Raw genomic sequence first — 20,903 nt, forward strand, 5'->3', positions numbered from 1 at the left:
CACAAGTAGAAAAAGACTGAAGTTTGTCAGTGTTGTATATCTATCTGTAAATGATTTCACCTGAATGTATAAAATGTCATACGTGAGAATACTGAACCCCACAGTCAGCCTACAGTATCTATATGTGTTTGGTTGTTTGTTTATTTATTTGAGTATCGGGACCTATGGTCCCTGATTGTGAAAATATTATTTATAATAATGTTAAAGAAATAGAGAATGAGACATGATGATGATGATGCAGTCACATGTTTGTCAGAAAGAATAAAAAGGAGAACTGCCCCACCTTGTTTAGAATGAATGGATAAAGTTGTCATTTACTGAGAGAGATCTTATCAGTATAAACTGTCAATGCATATGTATTTAAATATGTTCTTGTAGTTTCTCTACTATTTATGTGTAAATTAAAAGTCTATACAATAACCAGAATGTCGTTTCATGATAAGGCCTACTTGGTGTTTAAGGGAAATAAATCATTTTAAAGGGTGCTTATGTTTTGATTCAAATCCCTACTTTGAATTGTCTGATGATGTGCAGAATGAACGTATTCCCAATTAATTAAAGAAAAAAAATATGAAAAGACATGAATGGTCAAATACAGTAGGATTCATACAAAATAAAGGGGGGGAAGCGGTGTCACAAATAGCAGCTAAATACCACACATCTGAGACATTTAAACGTGATAATATCTACATTATTTTGTAAATGTGGCTTCATAAAACCAAGTCAGTTCTCGAGATGAAAAACATAGCCTACAGGTCTATGCTTGTATTTAAGCCTATCCCTTTTTCTTTTTTTCTTTAACTTTTCAGGGAGGATGGTTAATCAAATGTGCAATACAATCACTTTTAATTAAAGCTCTGTGCTTAATTAATGGGACACAGTCAGAGCCCTTAGCCTGCATGAAGTGGACGAAGGGACGTCCGTTAAATCTATTTTGCGACCTCGGCTGCCTGTTTACGGCATGTGCATATCTCGGATTGATGAACGGAGAAGAAGAAGCAGAGCAGGAGGAGTATCATAGAGGAGTGGTGGCAGTAGGTGGAGTTTACGGATCTGCCAGCATGGCGTTTACATTGTACTCTCTTATCCAGACCGCTATTCTGTGCACTAATGCGATAGCTGTGCTGCACGAGGAGAGATTTCTTAGCAAGAGTAAGTATTTTTGCCATGGTTTATACAACTTACATCATAATGTATTGTTATGAAGACGGCAACGGCGCTATAACCCGCTAGCCATGGGTTATTAGCTTCCCGTATACGTGTATTGGTACGTACCCTACCCTCTTTGATTAAGTCAATAGGTCCATGCCCGTGTAGGCTACTGTCTATTGTACTGCACTCATTAAGCTAACGTTGATTTGGAGAGACGTGCAGTGTGGTTGGTGCATTTGTTTTCCAAGCTTGGAGCTAAGTATGGGGGGGAATGGATGTAACAATAACATCACACACCTCTTGTCTGTAGTTGTCCTCCTGTAAATGCCCCTCTCTCTGTCTCTTTCTCTCTGTGTCTCCAGTCGGCTGGGGTGTGGACCAGGGAGTTGGAGGTTTTGGGGATGATCCAGGAGTCAAATCCCAGGTCCTCAATCTCATCCGCTCAGTCCGGACCGTCATGAGAGGTTGGAAAATGCTATATTTCCTACATGTTCCTTTATGTTGAGTGATTGTCAGATTCATGTATTATTAGTCAGGCAGAATATCTGATGCCAATGAATGCCTGATTTACCAAATGTTTTGATACTCACAGTGGGTAGAAAAAAACGATTTTCCTTTCTGAACACAAAGCAGCCACCCAATATTTTGTTTAATGAACTGTAGGCCTACACAGTTTGAAGTGATTGTCTTGATATTGTATTGATATCATAGAATAATACATTTACCTATCAATAGTCTTGGTACTTGGCAATTTTCCATTGTCGTTCATTTCCCAAAGAGTAGCCTTCTGCAGTTTGACAACCAGCACTAATATTAGAGGTTGAGGATTTAGCTATTTGTTTACATCTTGTTTTTTTCTTTTCCTGTCTTGTTCTTCACAGTGCCTTTGATAATAGTGAATTCGGCCTGCATCGTCCTGTTGTTACTGTTTGGTTGACAGCGACTATGCCATACACCACAATGAAGCCAGAAGACCAGACATGTGCCAAGGACCACACACACACACACACACACACACACACACACACACACACACCCACACCCACACCCACACCCACACCCACACCCTCACCCACACCCACACCCACACCCACACAGACAGACAGACAGACAGACAGACAGACAGATATATATATCTGTCATTCAGAGACTTCTGCCTTTGCCAGTCATTAGCAGAGAGGAAGAATAATGGTCTCCAAGTCGAACGTATGGATGGTCTGGATTTCCTAACCTGTTTTATCAGTTTAACACCAAAAGGTTGAAAATAATGCCATGCTAGACAGTGAATCTCTCACAACCCAATACTTCTGCTCTCACCACATGTCATTCTGTTCACATTGAGTGGATACCGTTTGACATAATAATACTTGTCAGTCATGTGTTTTTTTTCATGTCACAAAAGGGAAACTTGTTTAATGTTAAGTATTTATTATGTGTTATTGCATTTCCATCCAGGGCTGTTGCTAGCTTTGTCTTTGGCATTATTGGAGTTTCAGAAAGCTCAGTGTTAAATATTTAAGTCTGCCTCCATTTTTTTTTTTTTTTTTATACAGGTATATCCCATTGAGACCGAAGACTCTTTTGCAAGGGAGACCTGTTTTCCTTTCCCACATTACCATTCACACACACATTCATACACCGATAGCAGGCTAACTATCGACATTCACACCAGGCAAGGTGGGTGAAGTGTCTTGCCCAAGGACACAACAACTATGACACAGGTGGCAGGGCGGGGATCGAACCTCCAACCCTTTGATCATCGTTCGACCCGCTCTACCAACTGAGCCACAGTCGCCCAAATTTGTATTTTAGACTTTAGTTTCACTGTGTGTTGTTTTGGTCTACTATGTAAAAGGTTTTAATCTTTTTTCAGGGGGGGGGGGGGGGCACACAGAAACAACATTGTGACCATTGGCTTTAATCAAACTGTTAAACTCTTTAAAATGATTCCAGTTGGTCTTGTCATTACAAATGCAGTGGATTTTTTGTGTGTGTGTTATATACATTTGAAGCAATACTGCCTAATACAACTCAAACCAATGTTTACACAGTGATACCGTCTCAGTGCCTACGCCATTGGGATGCTTTGTTTGTCTTCAAAATAAACGTATTACGCATTTTTAATGAAATTATTTTTGTTGTCTTAGTCTTCTCTTTAAAAAAACCAAAATGTCGATATGAGTATCTGTTGTTTTCCATTTAAATTAGCCTCTAAAACTACTTGATTGTTTGATTTGGTTTGCTGATGCTGAATTCCGGGGTATGGATCAGTGTATTTATTTTGCACAATTTTGCAGATTTATACGTTTTTTTATAGTGTTGTAGATGTAATCTGGCAGAGAAAAACACTCAAAAATAAAAATAAATAAAAATAATAGTGCATTGTCTTGTGTGCAATGCAGCAGTATGTATCCATCCACTTCTCTGTGTAAATATTGACATATTTCTCTGGACTCCGATGTTTCCATCTATCCCCCCTGATCCACTTCATTAATAATCCCCGTATGCTGTGAATTATCATTATTTCCTCCCCCGCTGAGCAAACATTTGTATTAACACCGCTGGCGTTTCAGTTGTAAATAGGTGGGAGGGTGGGGGCTGATCTGCTAGAATTAGAAGCATATGTTTATCAGGGAGATTTGCACAGTAAAGCCACTTTGATCTGTGATTAGTCGCAGTTTAGCCGCGAGTTTGCAGTGAAATCTGTAAGCGATCACGGACGTGGGTTAGTGTCAGGGACCATAGACTATATTAGTGTGTTCAACAACAACTCCTAAAATGTTTTGACAGATACGTTTCCACTCCTTTTTTTTGTTAGTTTTCTCCATTTGAAATTAGAGATCAAATCTATTTAATAAAAAAATGAATTATGATATGGGGGAGAAAATATAAATGAAGCCTATACATAAATAAAAATGATATCATTAAACTTCTTAACATACTAATGTTTCTATTCCAATGATTGTTAATGAGACACAGTGCAGCACACCTGTTTGACTCTGATGGACTACTTCAAGAGCCCAACTCCAAGTCACCATAGGTCTAAACAGATTGTATTTAAATGACATAATTGGAGTCTTCCCCCATCTGTAACCAACATTTCACAGAATTGATATCAACAGCAAACTAAGCATCAAATGAAAATCAATAAGTTAAACTTGTTAAAAAATAATTTAACAACAATGAAATCAGACACCACACATTACATTAAATTAAACCCAGAAGTGTTTTTATATGAAGGTAGTGATTAAGATATTTCATCCAGACAAACACGTTTACAGTGAGAGATTAGTTCTCCGATATCATGTTTTTCACAATTATGAGATATGCCCCAAAAAAACTAAAACTGAAAACTAAACAACAACATTGTGAAAACAGTGTTATTCCCTGGAGGTAGGCCTGAAAGAGGATTTGGTTCAGTGTTGTCTGGCATCATGCAGAGAGAAGGTTATTATCTCTTTGATAATACCTCCCACCATATTAAATCTATCGGAATTCCCCAAAAAGACCCACTAATGCTCATACATCTGTTGGTTGTTAGTGGAATGGGACACATATGTTTTTTTTGTTGCATTATTCTAATGAGTGATTAAATGGTTAAAGGTAGCCTAACCCTCTTATCTGATTATAACCTACATAACATATTGGAAAATAAAAATAATAATAGGGAGGAAGAGGGAGTTATATTAAAAAAAGGAGAGTAGTATTCTGTTAATGTTTTGGTTGTTTTTGACCCCTAAAAAAGTGAATACAAAAAATAAAACATTTACAAATAATAAATAGTTTAAAACACGGGACTTCAAAGAGTAAGAGTAGGTGTGGTTTTTGAGTTACAGGGGGCAGCACAGAGCTCAGAGAACATAGCCCGCTAAGCAGCGAAGAAGAATTTGTCAACAGGAAGAAGGAGGGGAATCTACTGCTGTTGTTAAAAGGTTAGCATACTGTGCAGTTGTTCTGTCTTTCTAAACATTTTAGCCGTTTTCAGTTATTGTGCCTTATTTTGTGGACAAAACCGACGCATTTGGCTTCAGCAATGAAGTCGCTCAATGTGCATACATTAGACCCATAGATTAGACCTTACCAGTGGAATGAATGAATGAATCAATGTCACTTTAATATTCTGCTGCAAGTAGGCTAATGAAGGTTTTTAGAATACTCTTAACTAGGCATGTAGTAGCGTTTGACAAGCATTTTCTTTAATTATCTCATTGCAAAGAGGGGCTAAACCAGTATACATCAGTGATAAAGTTATTATAAAAAAAAATCCAAATTCCATTCCAATAAAGTCTTTACCTAATCACCACATGCACTTGGAGAGCATTAAAGTATTATTAAACTGACTGAGTACTAACATTGCAGGTGATACAGTGAACCTTAAAAGCCACACAGCAAGGAGTTGCACAGATGTGATCAATGCAATTAACAATGGCTGTCTGCATTAGTGTTTGGAATGGTGAAGCATGTTCAGTCACAGCTCTGATGTGATCACACAAGCACGCACACAAAAGCACGTACACACATGCACGGATACAGAAAAATAAGCTTATTCTCAGCTTGGCATATTCTGTCTGCACAGCTTCCAGTTATCAGTTGAGCTAAATACAAATAGTAGATACATGGCCTACAGGCTGTGTGTGTGTGTGTGTGTGTGTGTGTGTGTGTGCATGCTTTGTGTGTTTAAGCTATTTGAGGTAGGTATTAAGAGCATTAATTGTACCCTTTGCATTGATAACTACATGACAGAAATCCAAGCATGTCTAAATAATAGGGGATCACACAGTCAAATATTAATAAAATGCAATCCCAAAATCTGTGTTTCGGGCAGGAGGTCCTAAATAATAATAAAACCGGTCAATAATCCTCTCAATATGTTCTGATGCAGGTTTGAACAACGCAGTAATCTGATAAATTCCGCCACTACCGATGTGAATTATGATTATCATCTCGGAGTCTGAATACATTATTATGAAAGAATAAGCTTTTTTAAATGGAGTAAAGCTCTGTTTACAGCGGGACTTTGGTCATGTTAATCAGAGAGACTGTTCTCCAAGCTGATCTTATATAACAGCGGGCCTGAGTGCTGCAGGTTTTTTGTAAGGACAGTAATCTTTTGAAAATGTCCACAGTTTTACATAATATCTGTTCATTCAAAGGAAGTGTAAGTAGAGTCACAGCGCTCAGCATGTGCCCCTTGCAGGTCTCCAGCATGGCGGGTAGAAGGGCTCTGAAGGCCGTGCTCATAGACCTGAGTGGAACCCTACACATAGAAGACACAGCTGTGCCCGGGGCGCAGGACGCACTCAACAGGTAGAGTGAGTCTGGCATAAAGATGGAGTGTTACTGCCAATCTGAAGCACACACATTTTCTCAGATTATTGCACAAATCCATTTTGATTTCTTCAGGTTACGCCAGGCGTCTGTAGCTGTCAAGTTTGTCACCAACACAACAAAGGAGAGCAAGAGGAACTTACTGGAACGACTGCAACGTCTCAACTTCAACCTCCAGGTGAAATATCCAAAGCCATGTTTCATTTAAGACACAATGCTTTAACTGTAATGTTAAAGGAGTTCATAATGGAGGAGAGGAATTTTTTTGTCAAAAGCTGTTTTTGACCTTTGGAGTGTATTTTCTTTAACTTGATCTTCGGGACATAGGGACATTGCTGCCTGCTGCATTGCCTGTCTTTTTATAACTGCAACTCCCCCTGCAGGAAAAGGAGATCTTCACTTCACTGAGTGCAGCGAGGAGTTTGTTGGAGCAGAAACAACACAGGCCGCTGCTGCTGGTGGAGGACAGCGCACTGGAAGACTTTAATGGTACAGAGCTGTGAGTGTGTGTGTGTGTGTGTGTGTGTGTGTGTGTGTGTGAGTGAGGCAGAGAGTGTGTTTGTGTGTTTGAAATTATTCCGTGGCAAACAAGGGCGTAGGGAGGGTTGTGTATATTATTTTTTTGTTATTTAAACATAAATAAAAAGCTTTTTGAAATAAGTAAATAACTAGCTAGGGCTCGTTCAGCCATTTTGTTTCACCAACGTCACCAAGTAAAACAGGAATCACACTATGTTACACTTAAGTTAGAAGGACATAGCTAATATTTGTTGAAACATATAAACCTTGGTAATCTTTGAATGCACTTGTAGCTATTCTGTACGTATTGCCAGGATCCTCAAAGACTCATCTAACCATCCTAAACAATAAATGTTTTTGTCTGTTGTACAATGACAATATTTACATTTTATTTAATGACTATTGAGTCCTGTTGACCTGGGGTTGTAATGGTATTTTAAGAAGAGGTTGAACGTTTTATTGTTCTGCCAGTGGTGGCTGTATTTGATCAAAGTGAGAATATTTTGCCTGAGCTTATACCTACTGGATATAATGGATTTTAATTCACTCATTAAAATAGACTAATAAATAACAAGTCCAAAGCTCAGCCCTATACTAACTACCTCTTCTGTCTTTGCACCACTCTCTATGTGTGGGCATATACCACAGGCAGTGTTTGTTGAAATTCAGTCTTGTTTGTCAGTGCCCAACACAGTACATCAATATACAAGCATTCATTTAGAGAAGCAGACAAAGAACACTGTAAAAACTCATCACAATTTCGGATTTTATTCAAATAAATGTATCACTGACAACATTTACATGCACAGAACATTCTTTGAAAATAGATTGTTATCTCAATTCATTATACATGGTAAAAATACAGGATATGATTGGTTGAAGGTCCATACTATGGATAAGACAACATTCCAAATAAGGTGTTTCCAGGTCCAGCATCTGCAGGAATATTCACGTTTACATGTCAATCAGCATATTCTGATTGCACCAGTGATGTGGTTGATGCGTCAGACTCATAACATCTGACACTCCTTCTTTTAAAGAGCTTTGTTGCATGTTTACACTCTAGTTCAACAGCCATACACCAGGGCGTGGGTTGTAAAACTGCGGCACATACCGAAGAACATGCAACGAAATCAGATGGGGGAAACATGTAGTAGTTAGGAGAAAGACAGGTAGGGAGAATCCACCTGCTGGACCTGATCTTGATCTTTACTTGTCGAGTTTTGGCCGAACCGCTGCAAACAGCCGCACCAAAAAAAGCAAAGCGCTTGGTGTGATGGCCTGCTGAAGAATTCTTTCTTTTCTTCTCCTTCCTCTCATCCTTTTTGGGAAAATAAAAAAACAACATCAGTTCAGCAATTTTAAATGAATGTCTATAGTTCAAGAAAATCATAAAAGATTATAAAATGACCATGTAAATGCATTCTTACCTTTGACAAGATATTGCCAATTAGGTGAATGAAGCGGTGGCTGTCCTTAGCTTTAACATGTCGTCATTGTTAGGAATATTATATGTGGTTTGACCGGGAGCCCCGAGCGAATATAGCCTAGCTGAGCTGAGCTACGCCGAACTGACACACCTGACACACAGATCAGCTGGGTTAGCTTGTGCCTATTCTTCTCGCGAGCCGCGCGTCCATCAGGACAAATACAGTAAAAAGTATGTTTCACAATTCTGCAGACACACCAACAAATGCATGTAGGCTAGAGCAGAATTAGGCAGATCCCCCACTGATAATTAACATTCAACCCTCAACTTTTTTAACCACCCTCCACTACAAAGCCCTCCAAACCCAAGAGCTGAGCCCAGAAAAGAGTCCCCTATGTCAGTTGGTACAGAGGCTAACTGCCCCCTCTCAGACACACTCTGACTGAATGCCTCACAACAACACAGCTCTTCAAACAGAGTAAAGCAAATTATAGCACAATGTAGAAACCTATCTGGAACATTGGGAAGAAACAACTAAAAGTAGATTGGAATTTTACAATGTACAACATTTAATGAAACAAGGAACATAGTTTTTTTTAACAAGTTCAACTCTGTAATCTCAGATTCCAAAGAGCTGAATGACCTCTCACAATTAAAAATACTCCTCGGAGAAAGAGACAGGGCATATCTTGTGACATGCCAAAACCTGAGGGACAGTGAATGACACACACGGACCCGCACATGCACACAATAATTAATATGATGTTCATATGTGTTTTGTCTTGATATTTGGACTTGTTTTTAGAGCTCTCATGCCAATAAAGCCCCTTTGGATTCAATTGAATTAAATTGAGAGCGAACGGGAGAGAGAAAACGATAGACAGATCTCAGTAGGAGGATAAACTGTTTTTATTTAGATTGATATTTCCATTTTCATTCTTCTGAAACCCAATTTGCTTTTGGCAATCAAGTCAAACAACCTGATAATTGGACATTTCTGCTTAGTTATTCGTGTTATTGTTAAACGAAAAGCCCATAGTGTTGACTTATTGTGACCACTACTGGGAAAACATAAACTAATCAATTTTAAACCATATGAAACAAATGCAAAAAAAACAGCTCCTTTTTGCATTTGTGAATCTGTAGTTGTTTTCTTTTATAGTAAATAAATAATCGTATCAAGAGTCAAACGCACCAATCCCTCTGTGTCTCTGTGTCTGTGTGTCTGTCCATCTCCAGGTATCGACACGTCAGAGCCAAACGCTGTCGTTGTTGGACTCGCTCCTGATCACTTCAACTACCAGACACTCAACAAGGCTTTCAGGTGCTGAACTCATTCATAAGAGAAATTCCTTCAGGGAACATCACATAATGGGTTTCTGAAAGCTTAGATGATAGAATATCCTGATAAGGAAATGTTATAAGACCTTTACTAATTTTGCTCTTTGACCATGGGAAATTGTCATTGTTAGAAATTGCCTTCTCCTGCCAGAGTCCTCTGTGCCAAGAAGGTCTAAACGTTGTTGTTCTTCTCTCTGATGTATTATTTTGATGAATACAACACAGTCTGTTAATCAAGTATGTTTCTCTCTCGTAGAATGATTCTGGATGGTGCTCCTCTCATCGCCATCCATAAGGCTCGCTACTACAAAAGGAAGGACGGTTTGGCCCTTGGCCCCGGGCCCTTTGTGACAGGACTTGAGTACGCCACGGACTGTAAAGCCACTGTGGTTGGAAAGCCGGAAAAAACTTTTTTCACACAGGTTAAAAATGTTTTGTATTTTTACTCAAGCAAGACACTACTTTAGTATTCCAACACAGACAAATAAACATGTTAATACTTTAAATATTATATTTTATGGCCTGGAATCCACCTAATGATATTCTTTGTATGTTTTTGTCAAACTGTAGAGGCCATTTTTAGGAAGTCAGTTTTCAGTTTTGTCCCCCTCTTTTTTTTTGTATTGTTTGATTGGATTTCATGGTTATATAACATGATTCTAAATGAGGCCTCTCATTTTCTTTTTCCCTCAAATAGGCCCTGTCCGATTTAGGTTGTAGCGCAGATGAAGCTGTCATGATTGGAGATGTAAGTATATTGTCAATTGGGATTCGTTAACAGAATGTTTATGAAGCTTATGTTAATACGGTAGAGACGTTAAAAATTGGCTTGTGTTTTCCAATAGGACGCCAGAGATGACGTGGGCGGGGCTCAGGATGCAGGAATGTTAGGAATTCTGGTCCGAACAGGTAAGAACAAAATGTCTTCCTCCCTCCACCACATTCACTTCTGTTTCTATTCTTTCCCTTTGCCAACTACCTAAACTTATAAAAAACTGTGAAATTGTGTCTTCAACTGTAATGTCTTCATTTTATAGCATCCTTTTCATGCATTGCCCTAGGATCTTATCTACATAACTATATATAAAATATACTGTATGTATACTAATATAATTCTAATGATGATTGTTGTTTTTGTGCTTGATGACATGCCACCTTCTCTCCCGTCATCTCTCAGGGAAATACAGAGACGGCGATGAGAATAGAATCGAGCCTCCTCCTCACCTGACATGTGACAGTTTCCCAGCTGCTGTTGAACACATCTTAAAGAACCTGCTATAAATAACAACACACCTCTAGTTTCATTTGTCTTATAGAGTATTTCATTTTCATTGCAAGAAAACACTCCACCACTACTGTGGTACACTAATTGTGTTTTGACAAAGGATGGGGGAGGAATCTATTAAATTATTCCCCTCAGACTGCATAAGGAAAAGTAAGCATTCTGTTATAATCATAATTGTTTCTGTGCATCCCGAAATCGAAAGGATACATTTACACAAATTTCTATTTGAGTGTGGGGACTATTTTTCTCTATAATTCCAAATGGTTAAATAGTAAAAGTAAAATATATTTTACCACTGTAATTATTCATATATAATAACATCACCATGTACAAATAAAAGTTTAAGTGAAACAATATTCAGCTGATTACTATTGTTTGTTATTTTATTTCATTGTGATTATGATCATTGTACAGATAAAACCTTTTATAAGTATGGTAGCACTGGTTAAGTATACCAAAAATGTGTACTTGTTGTTTACACATTTTTTTTCTCGCACATTACGAGATATTAAATATTAATGTTCAAAGTAAAAAAAAAACAATACTTGCCGTGTGGGATTTTTTTTTTAATGAACTTTGTTGTTAAATATTCCACCAGCATTTATATCAGGGGAACAGGTTAATTCAGTTATGTTGAAGTAAGTAATGATGCAGCCATAAGAGCAGTAAGTGATTCAGTAAAGACATACTAGTTGAGAGCACATTCTTGTGACAGTAGCAGGTCAATTTATATACAGTAATACCAATAAAAAGAAAGCTTCTCATTCAGATGTGTTAGTGCAAAGGTCAACATGTGCCTGTGTGTCAGACAGACTCGTACTCTCTCTCCCAGGCCGTGTATCTTTCCATCAGGTTTCGGGTCGACGGTTTGGTGTGCGTGAGGACTTCTAGGAAGTCAGCTGTTGTCACGGTTTCCAGCTGGATGACAGGCATGTCTGTGTCTCCTGTGTGGGAGAATCACAATGAGGATATACAGTGATTTACAGAAAACAGGCTGTTGTTGAGGTCGGTCTTGTAGGTTGTTGAACCACCACTATGTGTGTGTGTGTGTGTGTGTGTGTAGTCGTACCGTCCTGATGCGACTCCAGAGCATCAAAGATCTTGCGGACTGGTCTCATGGCAGCTTCCTTACAGACAAGTTTCACATCAGAGCCAGAATAACCCTCCATCCCCTGAAACAAACACACAAAAACACACACACACACACACACACACACACACACACACACACACACACACACACACACACACACACACACACACACACACACACACACACACACACACACACACACACACACACACACACACACACACACACACACACACACACACACACACACCTTTGCTGATGGGGACTGTTTTTCTTTTCTTTAAAGTAGCAAGCAGGAAATACAGAAGTGAATACATCCCAACATCCAAAGCATGCCAATTATTACATTATACATTCTTTAAAAAAGTATAGAGTAGATACATTACTTAACACTTGTTAACATGTCTTGACAAGTCTTATTGTTAAACACCTTGGCCAGACTTTCATAGTCCAGCTCAGTTTGTAGCTCCACCCCTCCTGTGGAGCTAAGAGGAGGCAGCCAATGAAAGATCATGGCTTGGCGAGCCGGCGGCGAGGGCAGACCAACTAGAATCCTCTTCTCTAACCTCCTCAGCATGGCATGGTCCAGTTCCCTGAGAAAAGAGCAGGGACAGCTACACATTTGCAATGTCATTACAAACAAAGAAAATGCACCTTGCCTGTGTAGGATTCATTCCTTTGTGCAAAATAAAAACACTGATGGCCATTGATGTTTGTTGTTAATGTGGTGTGTGTTGATTTCCCTGCGTTACCATGGCAGATTGGAAGCAGCCAGTACAAACACCAGGTCGTCTGATTTGGCCAGTCCGTCCATCTGAACCAAGAGCTCAGTCTTCATCCTGAGACTCCCCTCATGCTCCCCTCTGAAAACACACACACAAGCCTGCTGTCACATCAACCTCTTATTCACATTGGAAGAACGCATTCATGAAATTACCCCTTTTACATTCAGACCTTTATAGTGGTAGACTAAAGTTCATGTAAATTAACCATAATATTTTTGCATAATAATTTGCATTCAATGTAAAATGGTTGTACAAAACCCAGTCTCAGTGAGATATCTGCCCCACTCAAGGACATTTTGGCAGGACATGTGGCTATACATGGGCAGGCATAGTATACCCTGCGTTCTTTTTACTATACTCCATACTAAAGCATGCAGGTTTGCATACTGAGAAATGCAATTGGATGTAGGAGGACATCCGGGTATTTTTTCAGCATTTGAAATCAGGTATTGGGACATCCTCAATATTTTTTTCTGGCATACCACATAGCACGGATGTATGTTTATTGTAATGCGGGGAAAGTGTATTGCAAGGGGGCCTTCAGCACTGTGGAAAAACAACATTCAGGCAGGGCACTTTATGGCTCAGCAGCTCACCCCATGCCAGTCCCTCTCTGGCTCATCACTGACTCAAGCTCATCCAGGAAGATGGTGGACGGGGCGTGGTACCTGGCCAGCTCAAACAGAACCTGCATACATATAGATAGATTAGATTAAGACAAGATTAGATTTTTTTAAATGGGTAAAACATGTGTAATTGATTATTTTCTTATTTGTTACGTTTGATCAGTTGTGTGTGTGTGTTGACTAATGACTTACCCTGACCAGTTTCTCCGAGTCTCCTCTCCACTTGCTGACAATGCTTGAGGCGGATATGTTGAAGAAGGTCGTCTTACATTCTGTAGCCACGGCCTTGGCCAACAGCGTCTTACCTGTACCTGTGTGTATGTGTGACTTAGTCAAACTCTAAATTACACCATTGATTAAGAGCACACAATCAACATGCTTTTCCTTCATCAGTGGAAGTCCTACCTGGGGGGCCATAGAGCAGCAAGCCCTTCCACGGAGACAGGATGCCTGTGAACAGCTGGGGGTACTGGAAAGAAAGAGAGCGAGAGAGAGACATAGAGAGACAGAGAGAGAGAGAGAGAGACAGAGAGAGAGAAGGTGCTTAATATTAAAACTACAACAACGCATTCAACTCATTTGTGAATTACATAATAATTCTATATAAGAATGTTTTATAGCTGCAAATAATTCTTCTCGCGGACCAATCAGAAGCTGAGCTGTGGGCAAAGAAAACTCATTTTGCCCTGATGTATAGCTGAGTCAGTGCTGCAAATACCACATAGCACAAATTATTCTGAATTTAAAAAGGTGACAAAACAGAGGCTGAAGTCAAATCACCAAAGTGACCTTATACCCCGGACTCGGAGAATGAATAATAATGGATAGAGGTTTGGGAATGTGGAAGGTAGGGTGTTATTCAATAAAGCAGGCCGGCGCAAAAGGAGAGAGACACATCAGTCCTCATCTCCGTCTGCAAATGTCATAAGGGGATGCAGACAACCTGATTTGTTGTCATCATATCCATGAAAGAGGTCTAGGTGATGATGATAGAAGCGTGTGTGTATTTTCTCTGTGTGTGTGTGTGTGTCTTCTACTAATGCTTTTTTTTAGAACCGGTTTTATTTGTGTGTGTGTGTGTGAATTGGTCCGTGTGTATAAATTCTACATGGCATTGTGTGTGTGTGTGCATTTCTCCTGTCTCCCTGCCTATGTATCAATCTGTGTATCTATGTGCGTGTTGGCCCGTATTATCCCCCAGATATAGATTTAATGTCAGCCTAACAGACTGGCCTGACCCCACTGGCCTCCTTCTCTTTAAGCCCTTTAAAGGAGATGTATTCAGAATCGAAGCGGGCCGACCGCTGCTGAAATACCAGAGTGTCCCGGGTAGCGGGCGCACCTTAATGGGATAGACGACGGCCTCTTTGACTAATCGCTTAGCGTCCTCCAGGCCGATGATGTCCTCCCAGCGCACGTTGGGGCTGTGCAAATAGATGTCCTTTAAAAGGGGGGTGACAGGGCACACACACAGACAACAACAAAGCGTGAGGGATGTACATGGAAGATATCAGCTAGCAATCCTGGTATGGCAATTAGGGCGTGTGTAAACAGGTGTCCTTTAGAATGACAAAAAAAGAAAACGTCAGATAAGGCCAACACGGGCCTTCATTAGAACAACAACAGATCAATTGAATCAGGACAGAGCTCTTTGCTGCTCTCTGGTGGACACATTATGCATCAGGTAAATTACTCAAATCAGATTTTTCAAACTATGAGTCTGTGCAACAAGTTCCTATTAAATCGGCAACTCTACTTTTTTATTTTTCATCGTTTGCATTATAGTGTGTGTGTGTGTGTGTGTTGTGTGTGTGTGTGTGTGTGTGTGTGTGTGTGTGTGTGTGTGTGTGTGTGTGTGTGTGTGTGTGTGTGTGTGTGTGTGTGTGTGTGTGTGTGTGTGTGGTGTGTGTGTGTGTGTGTGTGTGTGTATTACCCTGCTGATAATTGCAGCCAGTTCTCTCATCTCACCGGTCATTCCAGAAAAGCCGCTGAGGGGCTTCAGCAGCCGCTCCTGCAACACACCATTAAATCATTGATTTGGCAGTAGTGTGGTACTACAAGGAGTTTTTACTTTTTGTTTGAGTTGTTAGTCCTCATTTATTGTGTGCCATTCTATCCATGTAAGAAATACTGAGAATATTCTAGCATTTTGCATATTTTTTTTGCATTTTCTCAGTTGTGGCTCAGAGGCTCTGGTGTAATTACCATGTGGTCTGAGTCACAGCCAGCTCCTTGGATTAAACCTCTGCCATCAGTCATCTGGTGGTAAGACACACAATACAAGTTTTTTTTTTAATACGTTACTTTTCATTGAACACAGGCATGATAACAAAGTAGACAGCAGGAATTCAGCATACATTTAAATGAATGGTTGTGTGCATATGTATCAGTTTATGTGTATGTTTTGTATCCACTAGGGCCTTGACATAGTCCGCTGTTTACGTTTATCCCAAAATACCTTGCAACTAACTCGCCCATAACAGTGAAAAAATACACATACAATGACTGATTCAGTGACACATTCCAAGATGTGTTCAATAAAAAAAAGCTTTACAAAAAACTTTAAGTAAAACATTGTTTTTACATAAATAATATCATTTATATATAAATATACAAACATGTGGGGAGATCATTTCTCATTTTTAGTTGGAAGATGGGTGTCTCCTTTTCATTTCTACATTTACTAAATTAGGGTGGATATTGAATAATGTCTGCAATGTAAACAAATTAAAGTGTCCTTTAAAAAAATCAATCATAGTCCAGAACCTTTCTGTTCACGGCTGCCTCCCCGGCTGGTCCATTTCTGATGGAGGAAACGTTGAGACCAAACTCTGACGACTCTGGAGGAACACAAGAGCCGTTCTCCTACAAAATGACACATACACACACACAGTCAACAAAAGAATCACCTTTTTCTCTTAATATTCTGATCTTGGCTCCTTCTGTGTGCTATATAGGCTACATTTGTGTTTGAGCTGACGGCTGTCCTCTTGGTTACATTTCCGGACAGTGGGCTCTGGCACTGGCTGATTTTGGGAAGAAGCTTCACAGCTGAACAGGGACTCCTTAGGGACAAAGAGAGACACATAAGACACATAAGTAACTGTGTAAGTTACTCAGTTTGTTAATATTGTGAGCATGTATGGAGACTGTATGACTATAATAAGATTAGAGATGAATAGACTCACCTCTTTACTCCACCACTTTTTGCAACTCTGATTTCAGCTAGAAAAAGGAACAGAAGACATGAATTGACAGCATTTGAGACGGAATGAGTACATCCCCCCAAACTATTTAAAATGGTACCATTGAGCATGAGATATTGTTTTGCTGTGGCTCAGTGTCATATACTATACCTGGTTCGGCCGTTCTTCTGATGAGTTTGGGATACCTCTGGAACTTGACGTAGTGATAGCTCTCGTACTCCATCAGCACCATCTCCAGATCGATGTTATCGCAAACCTCGGACTTCCTCACACCGCCATTCGTCTCCTGGTCCAAGGCCACCGCTGCAGCCACGTAGCTGGTAGGACGGACAAGCCGAATAATTCATACCATAGCACACACATTAGAAAGATCAAAAGGTAACCCAGACAAGGTCAACTATGTCTGATGTCTTGCGAGTCTGTGGGGAACATACATGATTTAGCCTGAATGTGTTTTGCTGATGAATTGCAAGTAGCCGATTAAGTCAGAAACTGTATCTTGGACAGGACACAAAGACTTGTATGGCCTTTTTGTAGGCTTGTTACTGTGGACCCAATATAAATTGGCAGACCCTTTAACTGGCCGTTACTGACTGACATACCTTCTTCTTCAACAAGTGTACTGTGTAGTGTACTATACACTATAGTCTTTCTCCTCTCGTAACATTTGCTGTAACAACTATTGAGTCTAGGCTATGAAATGAGCAACAACTCACACCTTTCTGCTACGAGACCTAACCCTGTCCCAACAGAACAGTCCGTTAGTGACTAACAAGAAGATTTGTACTTTTTATAGGAACTCTAGGCAAAACCAACATTTGAATTGAAAAAAAAAAAAAAAGAATCACACAACCTCATACTGACCCTTGCCCCAGCAGGTGTTGGTAAATGAGGATGAGGAGGCTCTTCCTCCTCATCTCAGTCCTCAGCTCATCCTGTTGAAAGGCAACACAGAGCACACTCAGCACTTAAACTCAGTAGCACCTCAAACAGACCTGCTACACTAACACAAACAGCAATCAGATTTTGATTAAAAGGGGGGAATAGCTAAACAAGTAATTGTTGTTATAATATGGTCATTCTGACGGCAGACATTTCGACTTGACACAGTTATATATTTAGTCTATTTATTACAGTGTCCCAGTTGTAGCATGATAATGATCCACCTAAATGGAATTTAGCCATCAATAACTTGTTATTTACAGTGTTTATCCTCATGGGACATGTATGTGTTGTTAACTAAATAGCTTTTAGTAAACAAATGTCACTGTAACTTAAGTTATATTAAGTACAGTTGGACTAATCTATCATAGGCCTAACAATCATAACACAAAAAAATAGGACGCATCCCTAATTTAATTATATTAATAACACACCTATATTTTGACAAGTCAAACTGTCAGCTGCAAAATAAAGTTCCAGTAATAGAGCGTGAGTAGTGAGTACTATTATAGAACCCTTTCTTCTCCTGGTGGACATGAATAAAGCATAATAATGGGTAGTTCCCTATAAAGTCTATGAGAGTCGTGGACCTATTATACAGGGATGTAGAGAGACAAAGCTCCAATAGAGGGCGACAAATAGCCACAATGACAAGTGAATACCACCTGACCTGACCTGGGTATCTAGGCAACAGCTAGACGCTCTTTAATTGCATGCAAAGCTAGCCTGATTAGCTTAACGGCTAACTGTAACTGTGACTTTTTAGTTACTGTTTATGAATAACACATCCATAAAATACAACGGCATGGGCATGGATACATGTTATAACCAGTATAACGTTACTTAACGTCCGGGACTGTTAATTTGGCCATTAAGCAAAATAAACGTGAAGTTACATGCCCCTATCCCAGGTTAGCTCAAAGTTGTTAGCTTGCCATCAATTGTCAAAGCTGCTGGAAAACACAAACCAACTACACTTCTTATTCACTCACCGCCTCCCGGGCTTGATGTGCCACTTTCATAGATTGATATGAAAGTTCCATCATGATTTTGAAAGGTTAGGTCAGTTTTCTGATCTTCGTCAGGTGTTTCTAAAGTCTGCTCGCCGTGTTTTCGTGTGGGGTCTTTTGCTTTTCCCTCTGGGCTACCGTACCGTACATACATTTAGGCATACAGGTGCTTTCTTTATATGTCCATGTAGGTGTAGTGTTAATTATTTGTCTTCCTGTGTGTGAATGTAAACTACTCTAAAACAAATAATATGCTGCTTAACAATGAATATGTAAAATAAATGACTGGTCAAAACAAGGAGGACAGTAGGCCTATTCCTGTTTGGTAAAGTAAACCATTTTTAAAGTTATTCAAACTGAGGTACCTGGACAAGGAAAAGCAGAGCCTGAGATTAGTTGTTAGCTTTGGAAAATACAGCATGTAAACCTCTGCATAGGAAGGAAATCACGTGAACAGTCATTAAGACTGGTAGGCAGGCTAAATATGACTAAACTATGATTTAATAACAATAACTTATCTGACTGTAGGCTACTTGACTGTACATTGTGATACTGAATATGTCCACCAGAGGGCAGGGGAGAGCTGTATAGTGAATACATTCAAGCTTTGTAATAATGAGGTCCAAATGACCAATGGTTCTTTAGTGATGTTTCATTTGAAAATACACTTATTTATGCAAGCTCAATTGCATGAGGATGTGTTTGACTATTTGTGTATGTATACAGAGACAGGCTTTTTACTAATGTGACTGTTAATCTAGTTTAAAAAAAAATATATTGTTTGCATCCATCCTTTGATTTTTTGTTCTACTTGCATCCCCATGCCGATATTATTTGTGTGTGTGTGTGTGTGTGTGTGTGTGTGTGTGTGTGTGTGTGTGTGTGTGTGTGTGTGTGTGTGTGTGTGTGTGTGTGTGTGTTAAAACTAAAAGGAGATCTGTTTTCCTGATGTCATTAGTCAAAGATGCTGGTATTTCAGCAGCGGTCGTCCCGGCTTCGATTCTGAATACATCTCCTTTAAAGGGCTTATAGAGTAGAGGGCAGTGGGGTCAGGCCAGTCTGTTAGGCTGACATTAAATCTATGTCTATGAAAATATATTATAACACACATACACACTTGAATGGACAGACAGGGAGGAATGAATATCAGAGTGTGCATATGGTTATATATAATGAACACACACAGGCTTCATGCAGTATACATATGGGCTATGACATGTAGGTGTAACCGCACATGCACACACTATCACCTCTATGCACACACCATCACCTATTTGCGCGCGCACACACACACACACACACACACACACACACACACACACACACACACACACACACACACACTTCTATCATCATCACCTAGACCTCTCTCATGGATATGATGAAAACAAATCAGGTTGTCTGCATCCTCTTGGCATTTGCAGATAGAAAATGAGGACTGATGCGTCTCTCCTCTATTCCTCTGGCCTGTTTATTGAAAACACCGTCTGTTCACACGGCGTGCTTCTGCTGCCTACCCACAATCCCCTAACCTCATCTCTGTTTTTATCAACTCCCTGGAGTATATGAAGTGAGCTATGTGATTTCAGTCAGCTTCTGTTTACCACATTACATTACCCCTGATGTTTATTTTTGTTTTCTTCTGCCGGTGAAAGGCATCCACACTAGATCCATAATAACATACTGCTATTTGTAGGTCACAGAAATACAATATACAGGTCCTTCTCATATAATTAGCATATTGTGATAAAGTTCAATATTTTCTGTAATGTACTGATAAACATTAGACTTTCATATATTTTAGATTCATTACACACAACTGAAGTAGTTCAAGCCTTTTATTGTTTTAATATTGATGATTTTGGCAAAAAAGTAAAGAAAAACCAGAAATCCCTATCTCAAAAAATTAGCATATTTCATCCGACCAATAAAAGAAAAGTGTTTTTAATACAAAAAAGTCAACCTTCAAATAATTATGTTCAGTTATGCACTCAATACTTGGTCGGGAATCCTTTCGCAGAAATGACTGCTTCAATGCGGCGTGGCATGGAGGCAATCAGCCTGTGGCACTGCTGAGGTGTTATGGAGGCCCAGGATGCTTCGATAGCGGCCTTAAGCTCATCCACAGTGTTAGGTCTGGTGTCTCTCAACTTCCTCTTCACAATATCCCACAGATTCTCTATGGGG

The 20,903-nt window shown here is 39.6% G+C and overlaps 3 protein-coding genes across 3 annotated transcripts; 2 read left to right on the forward strand and 1 right to left on the reverse strand.

The window, feature by feature from the left end:
• Positions 1–1,023: 1,023 nt before the first annotated feature.
• Positions 1,024–3,271, forward strand: ier3ip1 (immediate early response 3 interacting protein 1). The gene is made up of 3 exons (XM_080047245.1): positions 1,024–1,152; positions 1,515–1,616; positions 2,034–3,271. Exons 1-3 carry the CDS (start codon positions 1,062–1,064, stop codon positions 2,087–2,089), a joined length of 249 nt encoding a protein of 82 aa, XP_079903371.1. The 5' UTR covers positions 1,024–1,061; the 3' UTR covers positions 2,090–3,271.
• A 1,778-nt stretch (positions 3,272–5,049) lies between these two features.
• Positions 5,050–11,198, forward strand: hdhd2 (haloacid dehalogenase-like hydrolase domain containing 2). Its single transcript, XM_080047194.1, has 9 exons — positions 5,050–5,084; positions 6,350–6,459; positions 6,556–6,658; positions 6,864–6,969; positions 9,668–9,752; positions 10,026–10,191; positions 10,467–10,517; positions 10,615–10,678; positions 10,947–11,198. Exons 2-9 carry the CDS (start codon positions 6,359–6,361, stop codon positions 11,048–11,050), a joined length of 780 nt encoding a protein of 259 aa, XP_079903320.1. The 5' UTR covers positions 5,050–5,084; positions 6,350–6,358; the 3' UTR covers positions 11,051–11,198.
• A 660-nt stretch (positions 11,199–11,858) lies between these two features.
• katnal2 (katanin p60 subunit A-like 2) lies at positions 11,859–18,752 on the reverse strand (the record flags this gene model as incomplete). The annotated part of the gene is made up of 16 exons (XM_080047185.1): positions 11,859–11,998; positions 12,124–12,226; positions 12,578–12,740; positions 12,900–13,010; positions 13,529–13,620; positions 13,751–13,869; positions 13,964–14,027; positions 14,901–14,999; positions 15,492–15,569; positions 15,764–15,817; positions 16,325–16,423; positions 16,521–16,623; positions 16,747–16,783; positions 16,915–17,081; positions 17,629–17,699; positions 18,699–18,752. The coding sequence occupies 16 exons, from the start codon at positions 18,750–18,752 to the stop codon at positions 11,859–11,861; spliced, it is 1,554 nt and encodes a 517-aa protein (XP_079903311.1).
• Between the last annotated feature and the right edge of the window lie 2,151 nt (positions 18,753–20,903).

The sequence above is a fragment of the Ammodytes marinus genome (genome assembly GCF_949987685.1).
Source record: "Ammodytes marinus genome assembly, chromosome: 18".
In the NCBI taxonomy this organism is placed as follows: domain Eukaryota; kingdom Metazoa; phylum Chordata; class Actinopteri; order Uranoscopiformes; family Ammodytidae; genus Ammodytes; species Ammodytes marinus.

What these genes read in the sequence shown, in the direction of transcription:
- ier3ip1 (XM_080047245.1), top strand. Translation starts at nt 1,062, where the DNA reads ATGGCGTTTACATTGTACTCTCTTATCCAGACCGCTATTCTGTGCACT. An exon ending in GGAGAGATTTCTTAGCAAGA is followed by an intron (nt 1,153 to 1,514) that starts GTAAGTATTTTT and finishes CTGTGTCTCCAG; the next exon opens with TCGGCTGGGGTGTGGACCAG. An exon ending in AGTCCGGACCGTCATGAGAG is followed by an intron (nt 1,617 to 2,033) that starts GTTGGAAAATGC and finishes TGTTCTTCACAG; the next exon opens with TGCCTTTGATAATAGTGAAT.
- hdhd2 (XM_080047194.1), top strand. Translation starts at nt 6,359, where the DNA reads ATGGCGGGTAGAAGGGCTCTGAAGGCCGTGCTCATAGACCTGAGTGGA. An exon ending in ACACTCAACAAGGCTTTCAG is followed by an intron (nt 9,753 to 10,025) that starts GTGCTGAACTCA and finishes TCTCTCTCGTAG; the next exon opens with AATGATTCTGGATGGTGCTC. An exon ending in AAAAAACTTTTTTCACACAG is followed by an intron (nt 10,192 to 10,466) that starts GTTAAAAATGTT and finishes TCCCTCAAATAG; the next exon opens with GCCCTGTCCGATTTAGGTTG.